General features: G+C 47.0%; 1 protein-coding gene across 1 annotated transcript in view; it reads right to left on the bottom strand.

Annotated features, from left to right (window-relative positions):
- The window catches only part of TRPM8 (transient receptor potential cation channel subfamily M member 8), a 104,384-nt gene that overhangs the window by 24,602 nt on the left and 54,102 nt on the right, over positions 1 to 25,680 (bottom strand). The window contains exons 14-19 of the mRNA XM_054044163.1: positions 24,864 to 24,993; positions 22,755 to 22,900; positions 21,756 to 21,868; positions 20,270 to 20,486; positions 9,902 to 9,993; positions 7,907 to 8,048 (exon numbers count right to left, since the gene is read on the bottom strand). Of these exons, the coding sequence (XP_053900138.1) occupies positions 7,907 to 8,048; positions 9,902 to 9,993; positions 20,270 to 20,486; positions 21,756 to 21,868; positions 22,755 to 22,900; positions 24,864 to 24,993 (840 nt within the window). The remainder of the gene's footprint in view (positions 1 to 7,906; positions 8,049 to 9,901; positions 9,994 to 20,269; positions 20,487 to 21,755; positions 21,869 to 22,754; positions 22,901 to 24,863; positions 24,994 to 25,680) is intronic.

The raw sequence follows: 25,680 nt of genomic DNA, 5'->3' as shown, positions 1-25,680 counted from the left end.
CCCTTGGTATTCCCGCAGAGACTATCGACAGTTTGTATTCCAGGAAGCAACTTTCCATTTGATACACCCACAAACGACAAGGGTTCTCTTGTCTCCTCTCTCCTCTCCCACCTCCTCAAAATATTACCTCTTTCTTCTAAATACTGGGGATCTGCTATTTGAGAGACTGACAGAGAAAAAGAAAAAGAAAAATCACACAAAAGAATAGCCCCTAAATTGAGGAGGCAGTAACAGCATCGTCCTATCCCCTGCCACCCCACCCCTTCCCCGCTGTAGGCCGAGAGGCCTGCCTTTGACTGCCGTCTGCCCGAGTTAAGAACAGGAGTACTTGTGGCACCTTAGAGACTAACAAATTTATTAGAGCATAAGCTTTTGTGGACTACAGCCCACTTCTTCGGATGCATATAGAGTGAAACATATATTGAGGAGATATATACACACACATACAGAGAGCATGAACAGGTGGGAGTTGTCTTACCAACTCTGAGAGGCCAATTAAGTAAGAGAAAAAAACTTTTGAAGTGATAATCAAGATAGCCCAGTACAGACAGTTTGATAAGAAGTGTGAGAATACTTACAAGGGGAGATAGATTCAATGTTTGTAATGGCTCAGCCATTCCCAGTCCTTATTCAATCCTGAGTTGATTGTATCTAGTTTGCATATCAATTCCAGCTCAGCAGTCTCTCGCTGGAGTCTGTTTTTGAAGTTTTTCTGTTGTAAGATAGCCACCCGCAGGTCTGTCATTGAATAGCCAGACAGGTTAAAGTGTTCTCCCACTGGTTTTTGAGTATTATGATTCCTGATGTCAGATTTGTGTCCATTAATTCTTTTGCGTAGAGATTGTCCGGTTTGGCCAATGTACATGGCAGAGGGGCCTTGCTGGCACATGATGGCATATATCACATTGGTAGATGTGCAGGTGAACGAGCCCCTGATGGTATGGCTGATGTGATTAGGTCCTATGATGATGTCACTTGAATAGATATGTGGACAGAGTTGGCATCGGGCTTTGTTACAAGGATAGGTTCCTGGGTCAGTGTTTTTGTTCAGTGATGTGTGGTTGCTGGTGAGTATTTGCTTTAGGTTGGGGGGGTGTCTGTAAGCGAGGACAGGTCTGTCTCCCAAGATCTGTGAGAGTAAAGGATCATCTTTCAGGATAGGTTGTAGATCTCTGATGATGCGCTGGAGAGGTTTTAGTTGGGGGCTGAAGGTGACAGCTAGTGGTGTTCTGTTATTTTCTTTGTTGGGCCTGTCTTGTAGGAGGTGACTTCTGGGTACTCGTCTGGCTCTGTCAAACTGTTTTTTCACTTCAGCAGGTGGGTATTGTAGTTTTAAGAATGCTTGATAGAGATCTTGTAGGTGCTTATCTCTATCTGAGGGATTGGAGCAAATGCGGTAAGACGCCAGACCTTTGTTTGCTCCACCCCATGTGAGGGTCAGGGTATGCTAGACTTGTACTTGTTGCCAGTCCCAGCCAGGGGCCTGTGGGCTGAAGCCTGTGCCCTGCTCTGCCCTGCCCAAAGAACCAGAGCCTAGACTGAGTGTTTGCTGGCTGCCTTAGCCAGGGGGTTTAGGCTAAAGCCTGCTCCCTGCTCCGTCCCATCCAAAGGGCCAGAGATTCAGGCTTTGAATTACTGCCCCCTCCAACGTGGGGACTGAGGGCTACGGACTGCTCACTGCTTCGCCCTGCCCAAGAGGGCAGGAGCACCAGGTTGTTCCTATTGGTTTGCCTCTGCTTGGAGGCTACAGAACTATAGACTTCGTACGGCTCGGCTCCGCCAGCAAGGCCCAAGTCTGAGGGTTGTTGCCTGATACTGCGAGGTGGAGCGGCCTCCCTCCCCACTTGAGAGTGAGGGACCATTACAAACCCCTTATTTAGTAAGAGCCTAGTTCTGTGATCCTTTGTCACCAATAGAAGCTGGGAGGCCAGGATGACCCGACCACCACAGAAGTGGCAGAAAAATGGAAGCCGGAGATGTAGCAATTCTTTAAAAACCTCAGTGTTAATTTCACCTGCATGTACATTCAATTGCTCTCAGTGCTATTTCTTCATAAGTTCCTCAGGTTCAGTGCACCCCAGGTGTGATCAAAGCCTCTTTTCCTTTCCTGGGAAGTAGACAGGCCCCAGCCTGTGTGCACAATCCAGTTCCTTTTTCAGCTCACCGTCCGTACTCTTGGACCGAGAGCTCTCTCCAGCGCCCCCTTCTCTGGAGCTGTTTCTTCAGTGGCACGCCTCTCCTCCTGCCACCACTGAAGTGAGCCGAGCCACTCCCCAGTGTCTCCCCCTCCCAGTAAGCTTTGCCAGCGATTAGTAGACAGGGCTCTCTTTCCCCACTCTAAAAGGGAGTGAAGTCAGCAAGACCACTCCCTAGTCCAATTCCTGAAGCAGGCAAACTCCCAGCAGCTGCTAAGTCTAGCTTCTCAGAAGAATTGAGGTTTTCCTTCCTCAGCCATACCCTTACTCGTGTTGAGTAAGGAATCTTCATGTGAGTAATGAGTTGGGCTGCAAAATCCAGCTCTGAAGCATTTAATATGCCCTGAGGCTGAAAGGTGCTGTGAAACCAAGCTCGTTGTCTTTCCAACGTTAACTGTTGTGACAAGATGGCCGATATAGTATGGTGGGTCCTGCGCTTTTCTTGGTGGGGGGGGGGGCTAAAATACCACCCCTTACCCCTGCTCTTGGGGCACCGAGGGCCCCACTAGTGGCCCAGGAAGGTGGTAAAGGAGGGAAGTGGGGGAGGGGTCTGGGTTTGCTCCTCACTCTGAGTCCCAGCCCCTCGCAACCCCTGCAGGTTCTTACCTTCTTCTCCCTTGGGTGTGGTATTTGTGTGCATCCATTGGAGCGGGGCATGGTCCGTCATAAGGGTGAACTGCCACCCAAGTAGGTAGTACCGTAGAATCTCCATGGCCCATTTAATTGCTAGGCATTCCTTTTCTACTACGGCGTACCGTTGCTCCCTGAGCAGGAGCTTTTGGCTGAGGTAAAGGATCGGGTGCTCCTCATCTCCCACCATCTGTGAAAGGACGGCCCCAAGTCCTACCTCCGAGGCGTCTGTTTGTAGGATGAATTCCTTTGTGAAATCTGGGGCTATGAGCACTGGCTGGCTGCAAAGGGCTGTCCTTAGGTCTGTGAAAGCTTCCTCTGCTTTCTCGGTCCACTTAACTATCTCCGGGCCCCGAGCTCTTATTAGGTTCGTCAGAGGCGCTGCCCTTATGGCGAAGTGAGGGATGAACCTGCGATAGTACCCTACTATCCCTAAGAATGCTCTGACTTGTTTTTTTCGGATTGGGCGGGGCCATTTCTGTATTGCCTCCACTTTGTTCCACTGGGGCTTCAACAGGCCCCTTCCGACTACACACTCGAGATATCTGGCCTCGGCCAGCCCTATGGCACATTAGGATGGGTTAGCGATAAGGCCAGCCTGTCTAAGAGTATCTAGTACCGTTTCCACTTTCCCCAGGTGTGTCTCCCAGTCAGGACTATGGATTACCACGTCATCTAAATAGGCAGAAGCATACTTGGCATGGGGTCGAAGTAATCTGTCCATCAATCGTTGGAAAGTTGCGGGGGCCCCATGGAGCCCAAAAGGGAGGAAGGTATATTGGAAGTGGCTGTCAGGTGTAGAGAAAGCGTTTTTTTCCTTGGCGTCCTCAGCCAGGGGGATCTGTCAGTAGCCTTTCGTCAAGTCCAAGGTGGACAAGTATCGGGCCTTGCCTAACTGATCCACCAGCTCATCAACACGTGGTATCGGGTAGGCATCGAATTGGGATACCTCATTTAACTTCCAAAGGTCATTACAAAACCTCAGGGTGCCATCAGGCTTGGGGACCAAGACAATAGGGCTGGACCATTGGCAGTGGGATTCCTCAATCACCCCAAGTTCCAGCATCTTCCTTACTTCTGCCCTAATTTCTTCTCTTTTTGCCTCCGGTATGCGATATGGTTTTATGGTCACCCTTGCTCTGGGACAGGTGACAATGTGGTGTTGGATCAGCGTCGTACGGCCTGGTTGTGTGGAGAACACATCTTGGTTCCGCTGGATCATTTCGATGACCTCTGTTCGTTGTTCTGGGGCTAATTTGGGGGATAACCTTACCTGCCCTTGTGGGCCATCTGCCTGGGGTGTGGCCGGCAGCATGGCCAGGCATGTCTCCCGATTGTGCCAGGGTTTTAGTGAGTTGACATGATAGATCTGCTCTGGCCTTCAGAGGTCTGGCTGCTTTACCTTATAATTCACCTCCCCAACACCTTCCACGATCTCATAGGGTCCATGACAACTGGCCAGGAGCTTACTTTCTGCTGTTGGTACCAGTACCAGCACCCATTCTCCTGGTTGAAATTTCTGTGTTTTTGCCTGACGATTGTAGTAGGTTCATTGGGCCTCTTGTGCTTTCTCCAAATGCTCTCATACTATGGGGGTTACTTGGACTATTTGTTCTCTCATCTGGGCTACGTGTGCAATGACATTCTTCCCTGGGTTGGGTTGTTCCTCCCATTCCTCCTTCGCGATGTCTAATATGCCACGTGGGTGGCGTCCATACAGTAGCTCGAAGGGGGAGAAACCTGCAGAGGCTTGGGAAACTTCTCGTATTGCAAACATCAGATATGGTAGGAGGGTATCCTAATCTTTTCCGTCTTGGGCCATCACCTTTCGGATCATACTCTTGAGAGTGTGGTTAAATCCCTCAACCAGACCATCTGTTTGGGGATGATAGACCGAGGTCCACAAGGCTTGGATGCGGAGCAGGGTACATAAGTCTTTCATTACTCTCGACATGAAGGGAGTCCCTTGATCTGTCAGGATCTCCTTAGGGTTGCCTACCCTAGCAAAAACCTGCACCAGTTCTTTTGCAATTGCCTTGGACGTGGGGTTCCTTAAAGGAATGGCTTCGGGGTACCGTGTAGCGTAGTCCAGGATGACAAGTATGCTTTGTTGGCCCGCGCTGTTCTTTCTAGTGGGCCCACTAGATCCATTGCTATTCTTTCAAAAGGAACTTCAATTATGGGCAAGGGTACCAACGGGGCCCTTAACTGAGGTCGGGGATGATGCAGCTGGCACTCTGGGCAGGAGGTGCAATAGTGTTGGACTTCTGCCCGTACCCCCGGCCAGTAGAACCTTCTTAGGACTCTATCCAGAGTCTTGTCTGCTCCTAAATGTCCCCCAAACAGATGACTGTGAGCTAATTCTAATACAGCCCTTGTGTGCTTCCGTGGCACCAAGAGCTGTTCTACTACTTCCCACCGTATTGGCACTACCCAGTACAACAGATCCTGCTTGATTATATAGTATGGCCCTGTGCCTTTGGTTTTCCCTTCTACTGGCACACCATTTACCTCTACTACCTCCTCCCTCACATTTGCATATAGTGGGTCATCGGCTTGGTCCTGCCCAAAACATTTGCGTGCAGGACCAATCTGGCCTGATTCTATTGACTTGGGTTCCCCTCCTTCTTTTGGGGTGCTTCTGCTCGTGCTGGGGGCCGTCTCTGGGTCTCCACGAGCCTTCCTCCCAACCAGGGCAGCTTTCTGGTTTGCTGCCAAGATCCTGGTTCCTAATCTTTTGTCTGCTCTCCTTTCCCGTCTGGATTTCTGGGACTTCCCAGGGGGTGAAAATAACTCTGGGGAAAACCCAGCAAAAATTGTGGTAGGATCATCCATGGGTACCTCACATTCTACTCGGGGTTTACTTTCCTTCCCTAACTCAAGGGGGGGGGGGAGTAGGCTCTCGAACCCAGGAAAGTCCCTGCCAATTAAGACTGGGTAGGGGAGCTTGGGGACCACCCCTGCAGTCATCTTGGTAGTACTTCCCTGGATCTCAATCCGTATTGGAATTGTGGGGTAGAAATTTACTGTGCCATGGACACATGTCACTCCAGTGCTCTTGGCCCGGCTCAGTTGGTCTTGCCCCACTAATTTCCCTGAGACCAATGTGACAGCACTCCCAGAGTCCACCAAAGCTATGGTCTGGATGCGATTCATCTTTACTGGCCTGGTGTACTCATGTTGGGCCATCGCAACCCCCACCAGGCTGATTAGGCCACATTGGTCCCCAGGATCCCTCAGATTACATTGCATAGGCTCCTCCCTGTTGGGGCACTGGGCTGCTACATGCCCCAATTCCCCACACTCATAACAGCGATATCTCATTCCAGAGGTTGCCCTCTGTCTTGGGCCCTCTGACTCGCTTCCCCAACCCTCTCCCCCCGGACCCTCAGGTCCCTTTGGGGCCTCAGGCCGCTCCTTGGTGCCTGTTCTTCCAGCTATGGCTTTCCTGGAGTTCTCGATGATCCGGGACCTCGGGGTTGGGACTGGTTTCCTAAAACGCCGCGTTTCACCTCCCGGGGTTTCGAACAGTTCACGGGCTGCCAGTTGTCTCTCTACAAGGGTGACTAGTTCGTCATAAGTGGAGGGGTCATTCTGGCCTATCCAGGCTTGGAGGCCTGAAGGTAGTCCCCTCGTATAGTGGTCCAGTACCAGGAACTCCATCATTTTCTCTGAGCTGAGAGCCTCCGGGCATAACCACTTCCAGGCTAGGTGGATTAGGTCAAATAGTTGTGATCGCGGTGTCTTGTCTTCACAGTACTGCTATTCATGGAAACTCCGGGCTCTCAAGGCCGTTGTTACCCCTGCCCTGGCTAGGATCTCCACCTTCAGTCGGTAATCTGCTGCCTCCTCTGTGGTCATATCATAGGAGGCCTTCTGGGCCTCCCCGCACAAAAATGGGGCAAGGATCCCTGACCACTGGTCTCGGGGCCAGGCCTCCCTCAGAGCTGTCCTCTCAAAAGCCAGGAGGTATGCCTCCACATCATCCTCCCGGGTCATTTTCTGCAGACAGTAGCTGGCCCGTATGGTCCGTGTCCCATCATACCCGCGGCTCAGCTCCGTAAGGACCTTCACTTGGTTCACTAGTTCCTGCAGCATGGCCTGATCTTGGGTGGCCTGGGTCATCAGTAGGTGATTGGTCTCTTGCTGCAGCCACATGGCCTCCTATTGGGCAGCTGCCTGAACCCGGGTAGCCTCCTGCTGGGCGGCAGTGGCTTGCACCAGTGCTTTGACCAGATACTCCATCTTGAGGCAAGGTGGTTGTGACCCACTCTGGATTATGTTCACGGTGCAGAGATCCCATCCCTGACACCATGTGTGACAAGATGGTCGATATAGTATGGTGGGTCCTGCGCTTTTCTTGGTGGGGGGCTAAAATACCAACCCTTACCCCTGCTCTTGGGGCACCGAGGGCCCCACTAGTGGCCCAGGAAGGTGGTAAAGGAGGGAAGCGGGGGAGGAGTCTGGGTTTGCTCCTCACTCTGAGTCCCAGTCCCTCTCAACCCCTGCAGGTTCTTACCCTCTTCTCCCTTGGGTGGGGTACCTTCAGTCCTTAAACGCTGGGGGAGGGAATGTCCCTCCCCTGCTGGGGCAGGGTCTCCCTTACTCCGGTTTTCTGTTCCTCCAAGTCTAACAGCACACCTCCAAGCTCCAGTCCTCTCTCCTTCCTCCTTTCCCCTGACTGCCTGAAGCAGGGGGTTTTATTAGGTTTCTAACAGGGCCTTAATTGATTACAGGTGCTCCAATTAACCTGTAGCAACCCTCCCTAGTCTACAGGGAACCACGCCTTAATTAACCTAGGGTTTATATACTTCCCTTCTACCACGTCCCATTGCTCCCTGGCCCTCCTGTGTCACACTGTTCATTCAGAGGGACTCCCCACACACACCCCATGCAGAAAGCCAATACACAGTCCTGTACTAGTTATGTCCCTTTTCAATCTCAATTAAACCCCATTTTGAGGATGTATGTGGGGTTTGGGCCTTGTGCTGGTCCTCTGTACAGGGGGGAATTTCACTCTAAGAAGAAAAGCTTGTCACTTCGTTTATTTAGAATGTTATGAACAATTGCCCGTGTCTTACCATCCTCTGAAGCATAATAATTTTTGGTCCTAGATTCCTGCTAACTGTGAAAATGTGGATCAGCCTTAGAGTAAAAATGATGTAGTCCAGGCAAAAAATGACTCGCCCAGAGTACCAGGAGTTTTCATTGGAGGAACGGAGCCTGGGGAAGAAAAATAAGTATAGTGAAACATTGGCTAAAGTTATGACAAATATATATTGAAACAGCCTAGTCCCATAGAGTAGAACCTGGTTAATCCATGCTTACTTATTTGCACACTTTATAGTCTTTGCAAAAAAAGTTGGTGGTCTCTTCTATCCTCTTAGCGAAAGTGTAACAACAGATGCTGTACAGGTCTCATTCCTTTCATTTCGTCCCCCCAAAATATACCACAAACTTTTACTAGTGTATGACAACAGAGTAACATCAATAACTGGAACTACAACTGACAAAACAAGTGAACAAGATATATTGCAGGATGTATGTATCCGTGCCTGTTCATTTACTTGCCCCGTCATAGAATCCAGTCTGTACACGGGAGTGAGGTTCTATTGTATAGTATATGTAAATTACAGCAATCCCAAAGGCTAGATTCGGTCTATTAAGTGAGATTAGGTGTGGGAGAATCCAGAAGAAAAACCAGCAGCTTCCCACACAACCCTTTCATGACCAAGGACAGACACCTGAATTCTGCTACGGAACAGGAGTCTCCATTCCCATTCTATCCTCTTGGCCCCTTTTTCTGAGGCTGTCAAAAGGTACAATTAAGTTGTAATTATGAATCTTTTAACTGACAGGGATATCTGTCCATTAGAAACCAAACTAACAGCACTAAGGGCCCAATCCAAAGCCCATTGAAGTCAATGGTAATCTTTTCCACTGACTTCAGTGGAAGCTGGCTCAGGCCTCAAGTCGCTTCACACACACCGTACATCACTATCAGCTGATAAACAGCTTTCAGCCACTAATAAGCGGGGGGGTGGGAGGGAATTCTCACTGGCAATCCAGAAAGCTTCATGCCCCATTACCAGTCAGCAGAGTCGTCCAGTTCGTTGGGCTTTTGCAAAAACTCAAGACCGTAGCACAAAAGCTTCAGTCGTGCAACCACCCAAAGAGCAGAGATCCTCAGGATCACCCATCAGTGCTACTGCAGTCAGGAGGACAGAGATATTTCCACGGAGCATACTTCAGGCCTCATTGGGCCCAGTTCTGACCTTAGCTACACCAGCATAAATCCAGAGTCACCACACTGACTTCAGTAGGGTGACACTGGATTCACGCTAGTATGACTCATAGCGTTTGCACACACTGTGGTAGCGGAAAAGACAGCGGGCCTCATGAAGGTTCTTAAAGAGAAAGACCGGCACCCAAGGAAGGCTGGGGAGCTCATCCTCTGGAACAGAACGCCAGGAGTTTGGCAGGGGAGGGAGCTGAAGCTGGGGATCTCTGCCCACTTGGCTTTTGATGGATGCACATCAGAGAAGGCTGAAGTAGCAACGCAACCCTCTCTTACCAGGAGCTACAACAGATACTTGGTGAATCAGGAATAGACACTAGGGTCAGACAAATGGCTTGAGTCAACATCTAAACCCCTCAACTAGCTCTGTGTGATTCTGCTAAACCATACCCTATATTTCCTATAACTCTGGATCTAACTGCGCTGCTGGCCTAGAAGGGCCCTGAAATCCAGAAAAACATCCTCTGAGTCCAGAGAATGTGGGGTTGTTGAATTCTGACTGTAGCAGCACCCAAACCAAACTTCTCTGGGTTAATCATTATCTGAGCAGGAGAAAAGTTCCTCAGCACAAGTTCTCTTCACGAGATGTTCTGCAGAACCAGTCTTTGTGCCTTGGAACCAAAATCCACAACCTTCTATTATTTTAGGAAACATAACGAGTTTGCTAGTGAGTTCAAGTGACTTGGTTCATCATCTTCTCACAGCCAGACACACCCATACCAGCACCTGGCACTGAGGAGAGCCATGGTAATATGCCTTTACACCGAACACTACTCACCTGAATATAATCCCTGTTATGAAGTAAAAGATTCCAAGCGTATCCATGATATTCCACAGATCTGAGAAATATTTATTCCCATTCATGTACCACTGGAAAGGGAAAAGAGCAGAAAATCACCACAACAGCATGCTGCCAGCACTGATTACTCCCATCGTGGGCCCAATTCCACCACCATTACTCGCCTGGGGTAACTTAGTCTGCGAGTGCTCTCATAGATTTCACTGGAGCCACACATAAGGAACTATTCACAGTAAGTGTGGCCAAACTCGGCCCTTTACAACCATAGAACTGGCTCTTATTTTTCCATCTCCTTGTTGAAGACATTTATTGGCTACAGCATAGTTCAAATCACTGACATTTTAGGGAAAACATCCTTCTCAATATTGGTTTCACTGCTCACCTCTATCAGAGAGACACAAATCAGGATTTTCTAGCCCTAAAGGTTCATTTGAAAATGCTTTTGCTATTGCAGTCTGAGTGCTAGATTAATTTCCTTGAGCTGGTCACTCGGTTGGAATACACAGCTGAGTACAGCCCACCAGTGGAAATAAGGGGTACCCAATCTGGCCTTGAAAGCGAAGCCTGCAAAATGATGGATACACAAGAGGGTACACAGCTAGAAGGTGTGACTGCCAGTGTGGGAAGAAATACACATACTAGCTATGATCAAGCTAGTGCACTAAAAATAGCAACATGACCATGGCAGCAGCATAGGTGATGGATGGGGCTACCTAGTACAATCCCAGAGGACCTAGGTATGTAATCCAGCAGCTAGCCTGAGCCACCACCAGTAGAGGCCACACTGCTATTGTTGGTGCACTAGCACAACCAGAGCTAGTGTGTATGTCTATCCAAACCGGGAGTTACACCTCCCAGCTGCTGTGTAAACAAACCCTAAGTTAGGTCGAACAAATTTGCGGAGTGTTTCATCTGATGGCTGGGTTTGCTATGTCTCATCAGCAAGAACTGAACCTTGGACCTTTTAACCTAAAATCATGGCTCTCTATTGCTTAAGCTACAGGACAACAGCCGGTAACTGGAGTTGAGACAAATCTCTTAGTGAGCCAGCCTCAAGAGGACAGAGTCCCACAGTGTGTTAACATGCAGCCTACGTATTACCACAGCTGATACGTTAATTGGGATACTTGTGGAACACAGGCAGCAGCTCTATCAGATGGGCCAAAAGAAAGTCCTGCTTTGGCCAATTAAAAGTGATCACCATCATTATTTTGGCCCTAACCTTTGCACTTAAGTTTCTCCCGCCTGTAAGATGGATGTAGTAGACTTTCCCACCACAGAGGGAGCTGCGAAGTTTAACTGTTTAACACTTGCACAATGCTTCAAAGATAAGTGCCTCATGCACCAGCAATGGTCCATGGACCACAATTTGAGAGCCACTGAGAGAACACTGTATTCTTTGACTGATTTCAGTGGTAGTCGTTTTAGTCTGTATCAGCAAAAAAACCTAGGAGTCATTGTGGCACCTTAGAGCACCTTAGAGACTAACACATTTGTCCTTGTGGCACCTTAGAGACCAACACGTTTATTTGGGCATAAGCTTTCAAAAGTTTATGCTCAAATAAATGTGTTAGTCTCTAAAGTGCCACAAGGACTCCTCGTTTTTGTATTCTTTGACAGTGGCCCCTCACTTCTTGTCCAGCAAAGACACAGCTCACTGCTGGAATCCCATGGGAAGTAACTGCTAACTCACTATTAAATATTTCTGGATCAGGTGTGTTTTTTCCTAAAACTCTCCAAATGAACAATATTTACCTGTATGTATTTTCAACCAACGATGCCTCTGAAACGCAGTCTCAAATTTAACCCCCACCCCTGCATTTCATGGACAGGGGTCAGATTCTGACCTCCAGACCAGAGCCCCCATTCAATGCTTGGGGGTCCACATTGGGCCTGAAACGGGGAAGGGGACTGGATTCTGAATCCTGGCCACATCTGACAAAAGTACTGTGTGATCAATCAATAAAGAGATTTCTGCATTTTGACCCATTCTCCTCAAAGCACCTCAACAGCACCCAGCACCAACAAATCTCATCCAAAGCCTTAGTTCTGATTCAGCTTTGAACTCTATCTTAAGGGTATCACAGATCCAAATATCCCCTCCTTCAGTTAATTCTAGTCTCCTTTTGTATCCATCAAAAAGGAAATGACATAAAAGTATCAGATCATTTCAAACAGAGATCTGGTCCAAATGCATATTCAATCATTATAAAGAATTGTCATGTACTGAGAGTTCATCACAGATGTAACAATCCTTTAAACATGTTTTATAACCAGTCTGTTTAGGACCAAGATTCCTACTTCTGGTACAAGTATTTGGGTGTGTTTATGAAGTGGAATGGTGGCATCTAGTGGCTGGTTGAATTAATTGTCAGGGTTGGTTTTCCCCTAGGTATCCCATTCTGGAGTAATGTATGGGCTCATTTTTCCATTTTCCATTCATTAGTTCAAATAGTTCTGAATCTTTGGAATAGGATCAATTACTATCAGCCCAGGTGCATCTCAGCCACTGGAGAGCATTGAATACCTACTCAATTCTCAATGCATTTGAAAGAAAACCAGTGTCCTGGACATTTTCACCTTTTTTACACAATGACATAGCAGAGCAGAGTGCCTGGTGTATATGACTTGTTACTGGTGCTATTAAAATCCATCTATGGTAGCTGTCATTTTCCATAGTATGGGAAGAATGGTTAATAATGCACCATGGTTACACAAATGTTTAGATTAGAATCTGCACTGTTATTGTAGCTAGGTTAGTCCCAGGATACCAGAAAGACAAGGTGGATGAGGGAATATCTTTTATTGGACCAGCTTCTGTTGGTGAGAGGCAAGATTTCAAGCTACACAAAGCTTAAGAGTAACAGCTCTATGTAGCTTGAAAGTTTGTCTCTCACCAACAGAAGTTGGTCCAATAAAAGATATTCCCTCACCCACCTTGTCTCTCTACATTAGCACTTGTCAAATTCAAGATATTTCTATTTCTGCACATGTTTGGCTCATACCTCGCTTTGAACATTACATGTTGGGAAAGGCAGATGCTAAAGGGCAAGAGAATGCAAGTCAACCAGACTATCACGGTTATCCTCTCATTAGTGGCTTTGCAAATGAAATTAAAAATCCCTTGCTTTTTATGAACCAAAGATGGCCAGAACTGACCTGGATTAAACATTTTATTGTAGCAATTGAACATCTAGGAGCCAAGTCCTAGGCTAATTTAAGTCAGTATAGCTCCGTTCGAGTCACTGGAGCTATACAAGTTTACACCAGCTAAGGATCCAACCCTAGAAATATACAGTCCTCTAGTACTGCTGCCTATTCATATCAGAATTAACTATGAATAGGGAGGAACACACTGCTTCAAACCAGCCAGAACCCTGGCTCAAACCTCAAAGCAAACCCAAATCCAATCACTGAGGTTCAGCAAAGTGTTAACTCTTTACATTATCATTCGCTTCTGCTGGTTTTGGATCCACACATGCCCAGGGGTCGACATGCCATAATACCACTAAAGTTTTTGGTCCAACCAGTAACAAGAAGTTATTACAGACGTGCCAGTTAGTATCTCTGTAGTTAGGGTTGTGTTGATCTTCACACTTCTAGCAGGTCTAAAAACCCTTGGATTCACAATTTAAAATCAGATGCTAATATTTTTCCCTTTGAATAAAAGAATCCTTTGCACTGAAATCTGTCATGTTTTCAGCACATAGGGGAATTATTTTGGGACGTGTATTAATTTTAAAGTGCGACCGTACCCGAGCATAGGAAAAAGCGTTTGTTAGGCTTTAATAACACTTTTCACGCTGCTTTGTGCATAAATAACTCAAAAAATTCTTAATTTTAAAGCCTCAGATTGGTCCTGTAGCTAGTTCTCACTGGAGAATGCTTGCTTTGCTGAAGCTGAGGAACAATGGTAATGAAGAGGTGGTAACTGTCTGAATCAGTAAGGAAAATAGGTACAGTGCATTTCCAATAAGCCGTTTTCATACACACACAAAGTACAGGGATCCATATATACCATATACCCACTCACATATCCAGATACCCACTAGCAGATAGTCTCAGCTCCAGCCCCACAGCTTACTTTTATTTCCCACTGAGCTGTGGTTTTTTGATTTTGCAACCAAATTTCAGATGTTTTGGGGACTTTTGCCTCCCTGTACACGCCAGCCTCCTGAACACACATGCAAACAAGATGACTCCTGAGACAGCCAGACCTTATCAGCTCCTTCTAGTCCATTGTCACTTGAAAGAGGACTCTAGAGTTTTATTTTCCTATCTGCCCCATCTGACCCAAAGTCAAGTTGTGCGCACAATTAGGGTGCACCGCCTTGGAGCGTATAAAGGCTGGATTTGCTAAATCACATATTCAGACTTTCATGGAACAGTGAATAAGTAGGGTGCCATTTTGTCTTCTTTTTAAAGCACAATGTGATTACACAGAATTGGTGCTTCCTTACTCTATAGAGCTGCTCCCTATATGTATCCAGAGACTTATCTACTGAGTCTGCTGAAATAAGCTCTTACTACTTTTTTCTCCCCTCATTATACCTCCAGGAATACCACAGCTATAAGAGAAGGAGCTGGGTGGTTTTCTGGCTCATGTGTCATGAAGGGCACATTGAATCATCTTTATTGCTGATGTGTGAACCAGAACACAATTCAAGTTGGGTTCCAATTCCAGTTTCAGGTTGTGGAGCAAGCATTTAGGAAATGATCTTTTCACTTTTCAACTGTACCGATCTGATCTAGAGGAAAAAAGAATATGGATCCCCACCAATGCCATTTTCAGTCTCTTTTTAGAGTAGGACCTCACTTAAACAAGGCAACTCACTGGGGGGGAAGGGGAGATGCATTATGCCATGCAATAGTTGATTATTTACACAAGTTGGCGATTCAAAGTTCCAAGTCTCACACCAGTGTAAAGTTGGTCCTATTCCATGTAAGTCACAATTTAGCACGACTAATAATACAAAACACTACATACTCTATCATAGAATCATAGAAGATTAGAGTTGGAAGAGACCTCAGGAGGTCATCTAGTCCAACCCCATGCTCAAAGACTGACCAATGCTAACTAAATCATCCAGCCAGGGCTTTGTCAAGTCGGGCCTTAAAAACCTCTAAGGATGGAGATTCCACCACCTCTTTAGGAAACCCATTCCAGTGCTTCTCCACCCTCCTAGTGAAATAGTTTTTCCCAATATCCAACCTAGACCTCCCCCACTGCAATTTGAGACCATTGCTTCTTGTTCTGTCATCTGCCACCACTGAGAACAGCCTAGCTCCATCCTCTTTGGACAGGGCTTTGGCCTCCCCAAGCAGCCAAACAAAAAAAAAAGATTGCGATCTGTGGCGTCAATTCGGCGGGAGGTCCTTCGCTCTGAGCAGGAGTGAGGGACCGTCCGCCGAATTGCTGTCGAACAGCTGGACGTGCCGCCCCTCTCCGAAGTGGCCGGCCCAAGCACCTGCTTGGTAAGCTGGTGCCTGGAGCCGGCCCTGTCTTTGGAACCCCCTTCAGGTAGTTGAAGATTGCTATCAAATCCCACCCCATTCTTCTCTTCTGCAGACTAAATAAGCCCAGTTCCCCAAGCCTCTCCTGATAAGTCATGTTCCCCAGACCCCTAATCATTTTTGCTGCCCTCTGCTGGACTCTCTCCAATTTGTCCACATCCTTTCTGTAGTGGGGGTCCTAAACTGGATGCAGTACTCCAGGTGTGGCCTCACCAGTTCCGAATACAGGGGAATAATCACTTCTCCCGATCTGCTGAAAATGCTCCTAATAATGCAGCCCAATATGCCGTTAGCCTTCTTGGCAACAAGCGCACACTGTTGACTCATATCCAGCTTCTCGTCCACTGCAATCCCCAGGTCCTTTTCTGCAGAACTGCTGCTTAGCCAGTCGGTCCCCAGCCTGTAGCAGTGCAAGGGATTCTTCCATCCTAAGTGCAGGACTCTGCACTTGTCCTTGTTGAACCTCATCAGATTTCTTTTGGCCCAATCCTCCAATTTGTCTTGGTCACTCTGGACCCTATCCCTACCCTCCAGCGTATCTACCTCTCCCCCCAGCTTAGTGTTATCTGCGAACTTGCTGAGGGTGCAATCCATCCCATCATCCAGATCATTAATGAAGATGTTGAACAAAACCAGCCCCCGGACTAATCCCTGGGGCACTTCACTTGATATTGGATGCCAACTAGACATCGAGCTATTGATCACTACCTGTTGAGCTCAACGATATATCCAGTTTTCTATCCACCTTATAGTCCATTCCTCCAATCCATACTTTTTAAACTTGCTAGCAAAAATACTGTGGGAGACTATATCAAAAGCTTTGCTAAAGTCAAGGTATATCACATCCACTGCTTTCCCCATATCCACAGAGCCAGTTATCTCATCATAGAAGGCAATCAAGTTGGTCAAGTATGACTTGCCCTTGGTGAATCCATGTTGACTGTTCCTGATCACCTTCCTCTCTTCCACGTGCTTCAAAGTGGATTCCTTGAGAATCTACTCCATGTTTTTCTAGGGACTGAGGTGAGACTGACCTGTCTGTAGTTCCCCGGATTCTCCTTCTTCTCTTTTTTAAAGATGGGCACTATATTTGCCTTTTTTCAATTGTCTGGAACTTTCCCCAATTGCCACGAGTTTTCACAGATAACAGCCAATGGCTCTGCAATCTCATCCGCCAAGTTCCTCAGCACCCTTGGATGCAGCACATCTGGACCCGTGGACTTGTGGATGTCCAGCTTTTCTAAACAGTCCTTAACCTGTTTTTTCACCACTGAGGGCTGCTCACCTCCTCCTCATACTGTGCTACACAGTGCAGCAATGTGGGAGCTGACCTTGTGCGTGAAGACCGAAGCAAAAAAGCATTGAGTATTTCATCTTTTTCCACATCATCTGTCACTAAGTTGCCTCCCCCATTCAGTAAGGGTCCCACACTTTCCCTGATCTTCTTCTTGTTGCTAACATACCTGTAGAAACCCTTCTTGTTACCCTTCACATCGCTTGCTAGCTGCAACTCCCATTGTGCTTTGGCCTTCCTGATTACACCCCTGCATGCTCGAGCAATATGTTTATACTCCTCCCTAGTCATCTGTCCAAGTTTCCACTTCTTATAAGCTTCCTTTTTGTGTTTAAGCTCACCAAAGATTTCTCTGTTAAGCCAAACTGGTCACCGGCCATATTTGCTATTCTTTCTGCACATCAGGATGGTTTGTTCCTGCACCCTCAATAAGGCTTCTTTAAAATACAGCTGGCAATCCTGGACTCCTTTCTCCCTCATATTAACCTCTCAGTGGATCCTGCCCATCAGTTCCCTGAGGCAGTCACTTTATATGCTCAACAGAACCAAGTTAGTTCCTATGAGAATTTCCACTTGGTATTTTATAGGTCACATTCCTTGCCCATACATTTTGTTCAAACCACCACCATCTGTGCCCCCCAAACCTAGTCAGAACTTGGTCCCCCTTTGCTCTGTGCACATGAAATTCCAACCATTACATTGTATTAACACTCTGATCATTTGTACTAAATACACAGCAGACATCTTCATCATTTCTGTAGACCAACATACAAACGTGGGACCTGAACCTGAAATCTTCTCTCACGCAGTGCCTCTGTTGGCTGCAATAGGCGTGTTGCCTGACAAAGGACTGCAAAATCAAAACCTCTCTCACTCAGTGACCCTTCAGGAGTTCAACACAGATTCCTGCTGTAAATTAATAAATTGTAAGCACTGTACTTTTATTTTACTATTAAACATCTATATAACTCTCCCTCCAGACCTCAGTGTTAGGCACTCACGGGTAAGGACAGAGCTGGTCAAACAAATCTCATTCAGCTATTGAGCCCAGCAAGTAAATTGCCTCTGACTCCAGCAGATAATTCTACGTCAGGTCATTGGGAACTATGGTGCTTGGATGTGGACATTTAAAACACAGAGCATGGCTGGTTGAACAGAGGCACCTATTCATCTGCAGACATCCAGCTCAATCCACCTTTTAAAGAGGATTTGACCTTGAATTCAGAACAAAAACTGAGAGTAACTTGGGGGAGGGGGGCGATTATCATTTCCTTCAGCTGATAATGGTGAATACTGCTAATAGTGCCAAGAAGCTCTCCATGTGCAGGAGTCCCACTGAAGTCAGATACAGCTCCACACATATTGAAGAACTGGGCCGTGGGAAAACAAAAAGCAGTGTTGAAAGATGAACTGGCACCCATACCGGTCCCATCCAGCCACTCCTCAGCGGTGAGTCAATCAAAAAAAGCCCCCAATTTGAGGCTAATTCTGACCTTAATCAGAACGTTCATTGCTGACCAATGAGAGTATGGCTTTCATTGGCTTAAAATGATCTAGGTGTCTCAAAAGTGAAGATAGGCTGAAGCCAAAGAGTTTGGCTCCAGCTCCAAACATTCCCAAAGGTATGCAGTTTAGGTTTGGCCCATTAGGTTGGGAAGGGCTGGCTATTGGTTGGGGGCACACTCTGCAGAGCCAACACAATTCCCTTGAGTACACTGGTTCAACTCATTTCTCAGCTGCGTGCTTTTAAACAATCTGGATTGTCTTCAGTGGAGCCCAGGCAATGCTAATCTCCCTTAGCATCTGAAGTGAAATTGGAGCGTCAGACATGCCCACGTTCCTCCAAAAGCCGGTAAGTATAGCAGCCGGGCAGGAACACCAACTGCATTTTTCTTTGATGTTTGCCTGCTATGCTCCTAAACAGTCCCAATCAAAGAGAAACCAAGTGTTGGGATTTCCCAAAGAACCTAGGGGAGTTGGGCGCTTCATTGACTGGCTGGGATTTTCAAACTTTTCTTCTGCCGCCAGGCCACACAACACAGCAGGGCACTGCCGAGTCAGCCTGACTCTGGGTATCGATATCCATCAATGCAAATAAATGAGATGCCTGGTAAGTGCCTATGCTGCCAGCCTTTACTCAAACGTAGAGACCTTGGGCATGTAATCCTCATTAAAATCAACAGGAGTGAGACTATTTGCTTCAGGCCTGCTCATAGGAGTAAGAAGATGCAGGGTCGGAGCCCTAGATCTGAAGCAGTTCCGGCTGCCCTGACTGCTGAGGGGTGGTATTTTAAGAGGAGGGGAAGAAAGGTTTCCCTTATGCCCAGCTGCTTTTTCAGCTGGGTTTTATGATCATCCAACCCCTTCAGTTTCCCTTTCTGAACTGGGAGCTGCTTAACATTCTTAGCTCAGCTGTTGCATCTGAAAATCTCTGGCAGGCTGTGTCATGCTGCTCAAGTCGTGGCTGGGCCTACATGGGAGGTGCAGGAGGGGTCCAGAGAGACCAGGAAACCTAATCAATCAGACAAGAATAATTTCAAGGTAGCAGACCCTTATAACCTTTCCCCTTCATCTGTCAAGCCAAAGGTGCACTCCTATTTATTTGGTAATGGATTTATTTTTTTCTGAAAAAAACATTGAGATTAAATAGCCGGGTTACAGCCACTCTGGGCATGGCAGAGACTCATCCTGCAATGATCTTTACGCATGCAGATCTTGTGCTGGCACTTATCCTCTGGCTGCATGCCTTACACGGTACTCAAGACTGCACTGAACTAATAAATCACACACCATCTTCTCAACGACTGATCGTAAGTTGCCATGACCTCTTCACCAGCCACACTCAAATCCCCCAGCGTTCTGAAGGACTCCTATTACTAGAGGCGTTCTCTCCTCAGAAGAAAGCCATTTCCCCTCCTCCCCCACAGATAGTCAAATAACTCTGCAAAAAAATACATTAGTGCATCTCATTCAGAGTACCTCTGTAGTGCATAGATGTATTCCCTCTTTGTGGGGTGGGTGCTGGGCCTCTGTCAGCCACAGTTCTCTCACTCATGAAATGACAAATACCAGTGATAGTTGCATAGGTTTGTAAAAAATTCTAGAGCATGATGACACATTTTCCATTACAAAATTAATCTAAAATGACCTAGATTGCTTTGACAATTTATACCACATGATTTTGAGAACTCTCTCTAATGGCAAAATCCTCAAAGATATTTAGGTGCCTAAATCCCATTGAAAGATACCTAAATATCTTTGAGGATCTGGGCCATGGACTAATACATACAGCACAGGATCAGTATGTTTCCCTCAACACACACACACATACACACACACACACAGCTTCTGCCTGCATTAGCAGGAGTTGTGTGTGTCAGTCATGGTGAACACAATCACTTCCTTTGGGCTCTCTGAATGACTTTTGCATAGCATTTTGCACATAACCATAAGAAGGTCTTCATTTCTTTCTGCATCTAGGAGAAATAAAAAAGTGTCTGTCTGGAAATAGGCCATTTTGGTTCACAAGCGTTGCCTACTTGTCTCACTTCATCACAAAGCAGGATGAAGACCAGAACATAGAGGATGAGTTCCAGCATGGTGGGTTCTTTCTGGAAATCCATGAGCAGGACGTAGGCGAAGAGCAGCAGGAAAACAATGTAGAAGATGACGTTCCAGGAGAAGACCACAAATGGGGAGGTGAAGAATGAGGCATAATACAACAAGAGCTTCTTGCTCCTCTCCACGGGCTTTTTCCTAGATAAAAAAAGGATGATCTCAAACACACATCTCTCAAGCCTTAAAAAAATGTTCCTTGTGAAACTAAAGTAGTGACCATGCAAACATGCCTGATTTTTTAAATCGAAAAAATCACTTTGAAGCGCTGTCAAATAATTATAGTCTGGGCAGCATCAGTTAAATGTCCCTGACTCACGGTACGTTGGCAGGGTGGCCTATCTTGTCCCTGAAGGACCAGAGTTGTTCTGTCTCTGGCTCATTCAGCCACTAGACATCTTGTTAGCAATCCCAGCCAAATGAGCACTGATGGGATCACTTGTCAGTCGGGAATTTTGCCGAGGCCATGCCTCTCCTTTCATATAAGCCACCAAACTGCTGCCAAATGGTAACAACTTGTGTTTCCTAATTTCAAACTTTGTCCTCCTTGCTATCATGCTCAGATTAACCTCCACAGCAGATGGAATCTATCAAAGGAAAGATGGATTTGCATTTAAGATACTGGAGTGGCACTTGAGAAACATGCGTCCAATTCCTAGTTCTGCCACAAAGTCCCAGCATGATTTTGGGGAAATCATTTCATCTATCCTGTGCCGTATTTTTTCATCTGTAAAAAAGGAAGGACACTTCCACTTAAAAAGGCTGTTTGGGATCAGGGCCGGCTCCAGGCACCAGCCCACCAAGCATGTGCTTGGGGCGGCGCCTGGAGGGGGGCGGTGCGGCGGGGCGCTCTAGCCCGAGAGCGGGGCCGCGACTGGGCTCGCCGCCTTCCCCGTGGCACTCCGGCCACCGGGGAGAGCGGAGCCACAGCGGGCTCGCCGCCCTCCCCCCGGCGCTCTGGCCAGTCGGGGAGAGCAGGGCCCCGGCTGGGCTCGCCGCCCTCCCCCCGGCGCTCCGGCCGGTCAGGGAGAGTGGAGAGCCCCGGCCGGGTTCTCTGCCTTCCTCCCGGCGCTCTCGCCGCTGGGGGCTCTCCGCCCTCCCCCTGGCGCTCTGGCTGCCGGGGAGAGCGTAGAGCCCCGGCCGGGCTCTCCGCACTGCTCCCGGCGCTCCAGCCGGTTGGGGATTGCGGCCCCACTGGGGGGGGGGGGGGGGAGACGGGCAGCGGGTGGCTTTTTTGCCTAGGGCGACAAAAAAGCCAGAGCCGGCCCTGTTTGGGGCTGTTCATTGTTTATTTATATGCATTGTTTAGGGCACTCAGATACTATAATGAGGTGAGCCAGATATTAGCACCTAAATAGGTTATATAGACATGCTTCCCTTCTGTTTTTCTACCAATGAGAACCCTGTTACCTGAAGGAGATGAAACCACAGCCGATTAAAGGGAAAAGGAACAGACACAATATAATCTTCCAGTTCTTAGTGTCTCTCGAGATCTCTCCATACCACTGTTTGGAAAGGAAATTCTATAGCAAAGAGGAGAAAGATTCATCCAGGTTTTATTGAAGCAGGGTAGAGAAAGCAGAACTGTAAAATGTGTTTGATGTTTAATGCAGAAAGCCCAACAATGATTTCTACTGAAACATATTAAGTTGTTGGATTTCTGTAGCACTGGAGGACTTGGGAGCTGCAGAAATATTGAGCTACTCAGGTCAAGAGACAGGAAAGGCTACTGCATAAGCCCACTGCTCCATCTTGTGCCAGAGACTAGTATCCCCAGGATGTTCCAAGAGGTTTTGAGGCAGGAGAAGCAGTTAGTTTCATTTAGCTGAGGGGAGTCTTAGGTAAAGACACCACTCTGCTGAGTGCTATGCCCAAGAACACGAGCAGAGGGAGGAGATGCACTGGGAGTAAAAATCTCAGGCAGTCTCCATCAGTAGACCGTCTATGAACCCCAGCTGTAAATTAAAACTTTCCTCTCCTGGCATAACACCTGTGGGTGAATCACCACTCCCCTCCATGCATACTTTGACTCATTCAATGCATACTTCACACGTGCAAGTTTCAAACGCACCCCTCCACATGGGGCGAGGGCGTCAGAGAACCAGTTCTACAGCATGTTCCTTTTAGCAGCACAACCATCACTTTATCTGATCGCGTAGGGGAGGAAGTAATTCACAATGGCAAAGGGACAGAGTTCACGTTGCTGTGGGATGCTTCTCCGAAACGCCTGACTTCCAAACAAATGAGAGCCTCGGCCATTGTATTTCTTTAGGATAGGTGTTTTCAAACAATTAATCTATATAACCTTTAAAAAGGAAGTGAGCACAATATTTACATCGCAAGTGATCAGCGATCTTTTTCTTGTGGGGATGGGGAGGGGAAGAATCACTGCTTTTTAGCTTGTGTTACCTGCACTCCCGGCTGCGCAATGAACTGCTGATCTTTAGCTTCCACAGCAAGTTCCAGGCAATTGCTCCCACCCCAGGCTTCACAGGAATAAGTCAGCAGCTGTTCGGCCAGCTCTTCATCACTGCTATAGCACTCAGAGAACAGCTCTAAAGGAGAGACAGTCCCACAAGGACAGAAGGGGAAAAAGAAAGCCCGTGTCAGCCACGCACCTCTTCACTCTACCCAGATCCCTGGCCCCGTTTCACTCATGCTCGCAGAACTCAAGAGGCCGGAAATCTTGAGACTAAGGTTCGTAGCGCAACATTCACTCAGCCATTTTGCACAGCCTGTATATTTTACAATATAAATCAGTGACACGCTAAGCTACATATTTAATAGGAATAGGAAATACTATGTTTGTGCAACATGATTGAGCTAATGTAGCTGCAGGAGTCAACTCATTTTTTTCTGAACGGCATATTTGCTTGTAGAATCTTCAATTTGCATTCATAACGTTTTTGGCAATTAATGTCCAATACAAGAGCTCCTTCCCCATTTTCACCACCGTAGATTAGAAGAGTGGACTCCAAATTTAATGTCTGCATGGAAGTGTATGGTGAAATTCAAACTGATTTGATGATTGCATATTGATATCAAAACTAGGTTGTGATTAAGCACTGAGAAGTAGTCCAGTAAAAATGGTACCTTCTTGCTTAACACATCTGCTCCGTGTGTGTGTCTAGCTACTGGTTGCGGTGACAAAAGTGAGTCTTTGTAGCACTGGACTCCCATTGCCCCTGCAGAACCAACACAGCTAAAAGTGAGCAAGCTGGCAAAGTCCCTTCGGTGCTGGCAAACCCATTGCAATATAACTTGCGAACACCAGGGGGATTTTGTAGCGATGGCAGTTAGAAAAATACCCACTTTTAACCGGCACATTGGATAGAGCGTTTGAGACTGTACACAGACAACCTCACAATTCCATTCGTCAAAAGGCCTATGAGAGCTCAGTCCTGGGCCAAGCAAGTCAATAGCAGTTTTGCCATTAATTTCAATAGGATCAGGACTGAGCCCCAAATTCTGCTGGCCTTATTTCCATGAATAACCCCGTTACTTTCAACAGGGTTACCCAAATGAGGACGGTTGGCAGCATTCTGGCCTTAATATTTTATTTTAGATAAAAATAAGGGTGAGGAGGATTACGGGCAAGATTTTTAATGGCATTTAGGTTCCCCAAGGTGCAAATAGGTGCCCTGTAGAATTCTGAAAAGCACTTAGGCACCTAGCACCCATTGATTTCAATAGGAGTGTTTGAAAATCCCAGTAGGCAACTAAATACCTTTAAAAATCTGACCCTATAAAATTAGGCAATTTTTACAAACACCGTACATGAAATAAAATGTTCTGACAACACCTATTAAGTATTTCAGCATAACCCATGAGATACAACCAGTGAAAATTCAAATTCACTTGAGAACTGGGTACGTTCTTTCTGCACAAATGTGTAGCTTTGATTTCCCTTCTTGTGTGCTTCTTTGAACCATGGTGAAAAAAAAGTGTCCCCATTTCATTCTATTGGGTATGTCTACACTGCAAAAAAAAAAAAAAAAAGACCCATGGCAGTGAGCCTCAGAGCCTGGATTAGGCGGAATGCCGCCTCATACAATCTGCCGTCCCAAGCACCAGCTTGCTCGGCTGGTGCCTGGAGCCGGCCCTGGTTATGGTGCTGCACTGGGACTCAGAGCTGGGCTCAGCTTCCAGCCTTGACATTCATCACACACTTCCTGTAGGTGTCTGTGTAAGTTTTAAAGTCACAGGCCTCATTAGCCATCACAGACCTTTATTTATTTATTTATTTATTTATTGAGTGCTTTGCCTATCCAGGGCCAGGAGCTAGCAAAGAATTTTCTGTCTGTGTCCTCTGTTCCAGTCCACAGACACCTCTTCTTCTGTCCTCCCCCTGGAGGCTCTTGCCAGCCCAGCCAGAGGCTGTCTCTACGACATGACATCCCATAAAGCTTTCAAGGAGTACAAGTGAAAAATCTTGCAGCTCTGCGTCCGTCATTACAAGCTGCTGATCACCACCTGAACATGGCTCATGTTTCCAAGTCTGTTAACACAGGCGCTTACCTACTGCTCTTGTCTCGTATTCATTTGCCAGCTCCTCAGACTCCCCAGCAGCATTAATGTCATTCTTCACTTTTGCCAGGCTTTTTAGTAGTTTACTGGCCCCGAGTGCTGCCAAAGTGCAGCCCCTGGTCTGCGAAGAGACAGAGAATCAGGAAGTCACATGGAGCTCTTTGCACGGCACGGCCATCACCATTCTTCTCCACTATTGGCTCAGAGCACCAACAGTTCTTCCGTGCAAAGTGAGGATGTGTTCCACTGCTTAAAACCCACAGGCTTCTTCCACCACCCCCTTTTACATCATTGCTTTGTCTTTCTTGCCTTGTTTGTTTGTTCTGGTGGTTCATTAAAGGCTGGTAAACAGAGCCACGTTGTCAGCAACGGAAAATGAAGATCCAGATCCACAAAACAAGCATAGTCCAGCCACTCAATGCAACACCATCACACCAGGTTGTAACTGAACTATTCTAGGCACAAGGTGACTCATTTTGTCTCTATGGTTAAAATCGCCTTAAAACCCTCTCCAAGGTGTCAGGAATTTAGACACGAGTCCTGGAGTCAGATGTTTAGAATGCTCTCTACAGTCCTACACTGCAGCACACTCACCTGGACACCTCCTGATCCCTGCTGAACTTGCCATGGCTTGGCATGGGCACAGGAACCTGTATTAGCAGATTGGGTGCTCAGCTTAAGACACACAGGAGAAAAGAATCAGGAGCGTCCACTAAATTTCAGGTGCCTCCATTTTTGAGTGCCCAGTTAGATAACCAAGAATTAAGGAACTAGGGAAAATTTTAGACTATGACCAGTCAGTCTTTGG

This window comes from Malaclemys terrapin, chromosome 11 (assembly GCF_027887155.1).
Source record: "Malaclemys terrapin pileata isolate rMalTer1 chromosome 11, rMalTer1.hap1, whole genome shotgun sequence".
Classification (NCBI taxonomy): Eukaryota; Metazoa; Chordata; order Testudines; family Emydidae; genus Malaclemys; species Malaclemys terrapin.
This window is presented reverse-complemented; position numbering and strand designations above follow the sequence as displayed.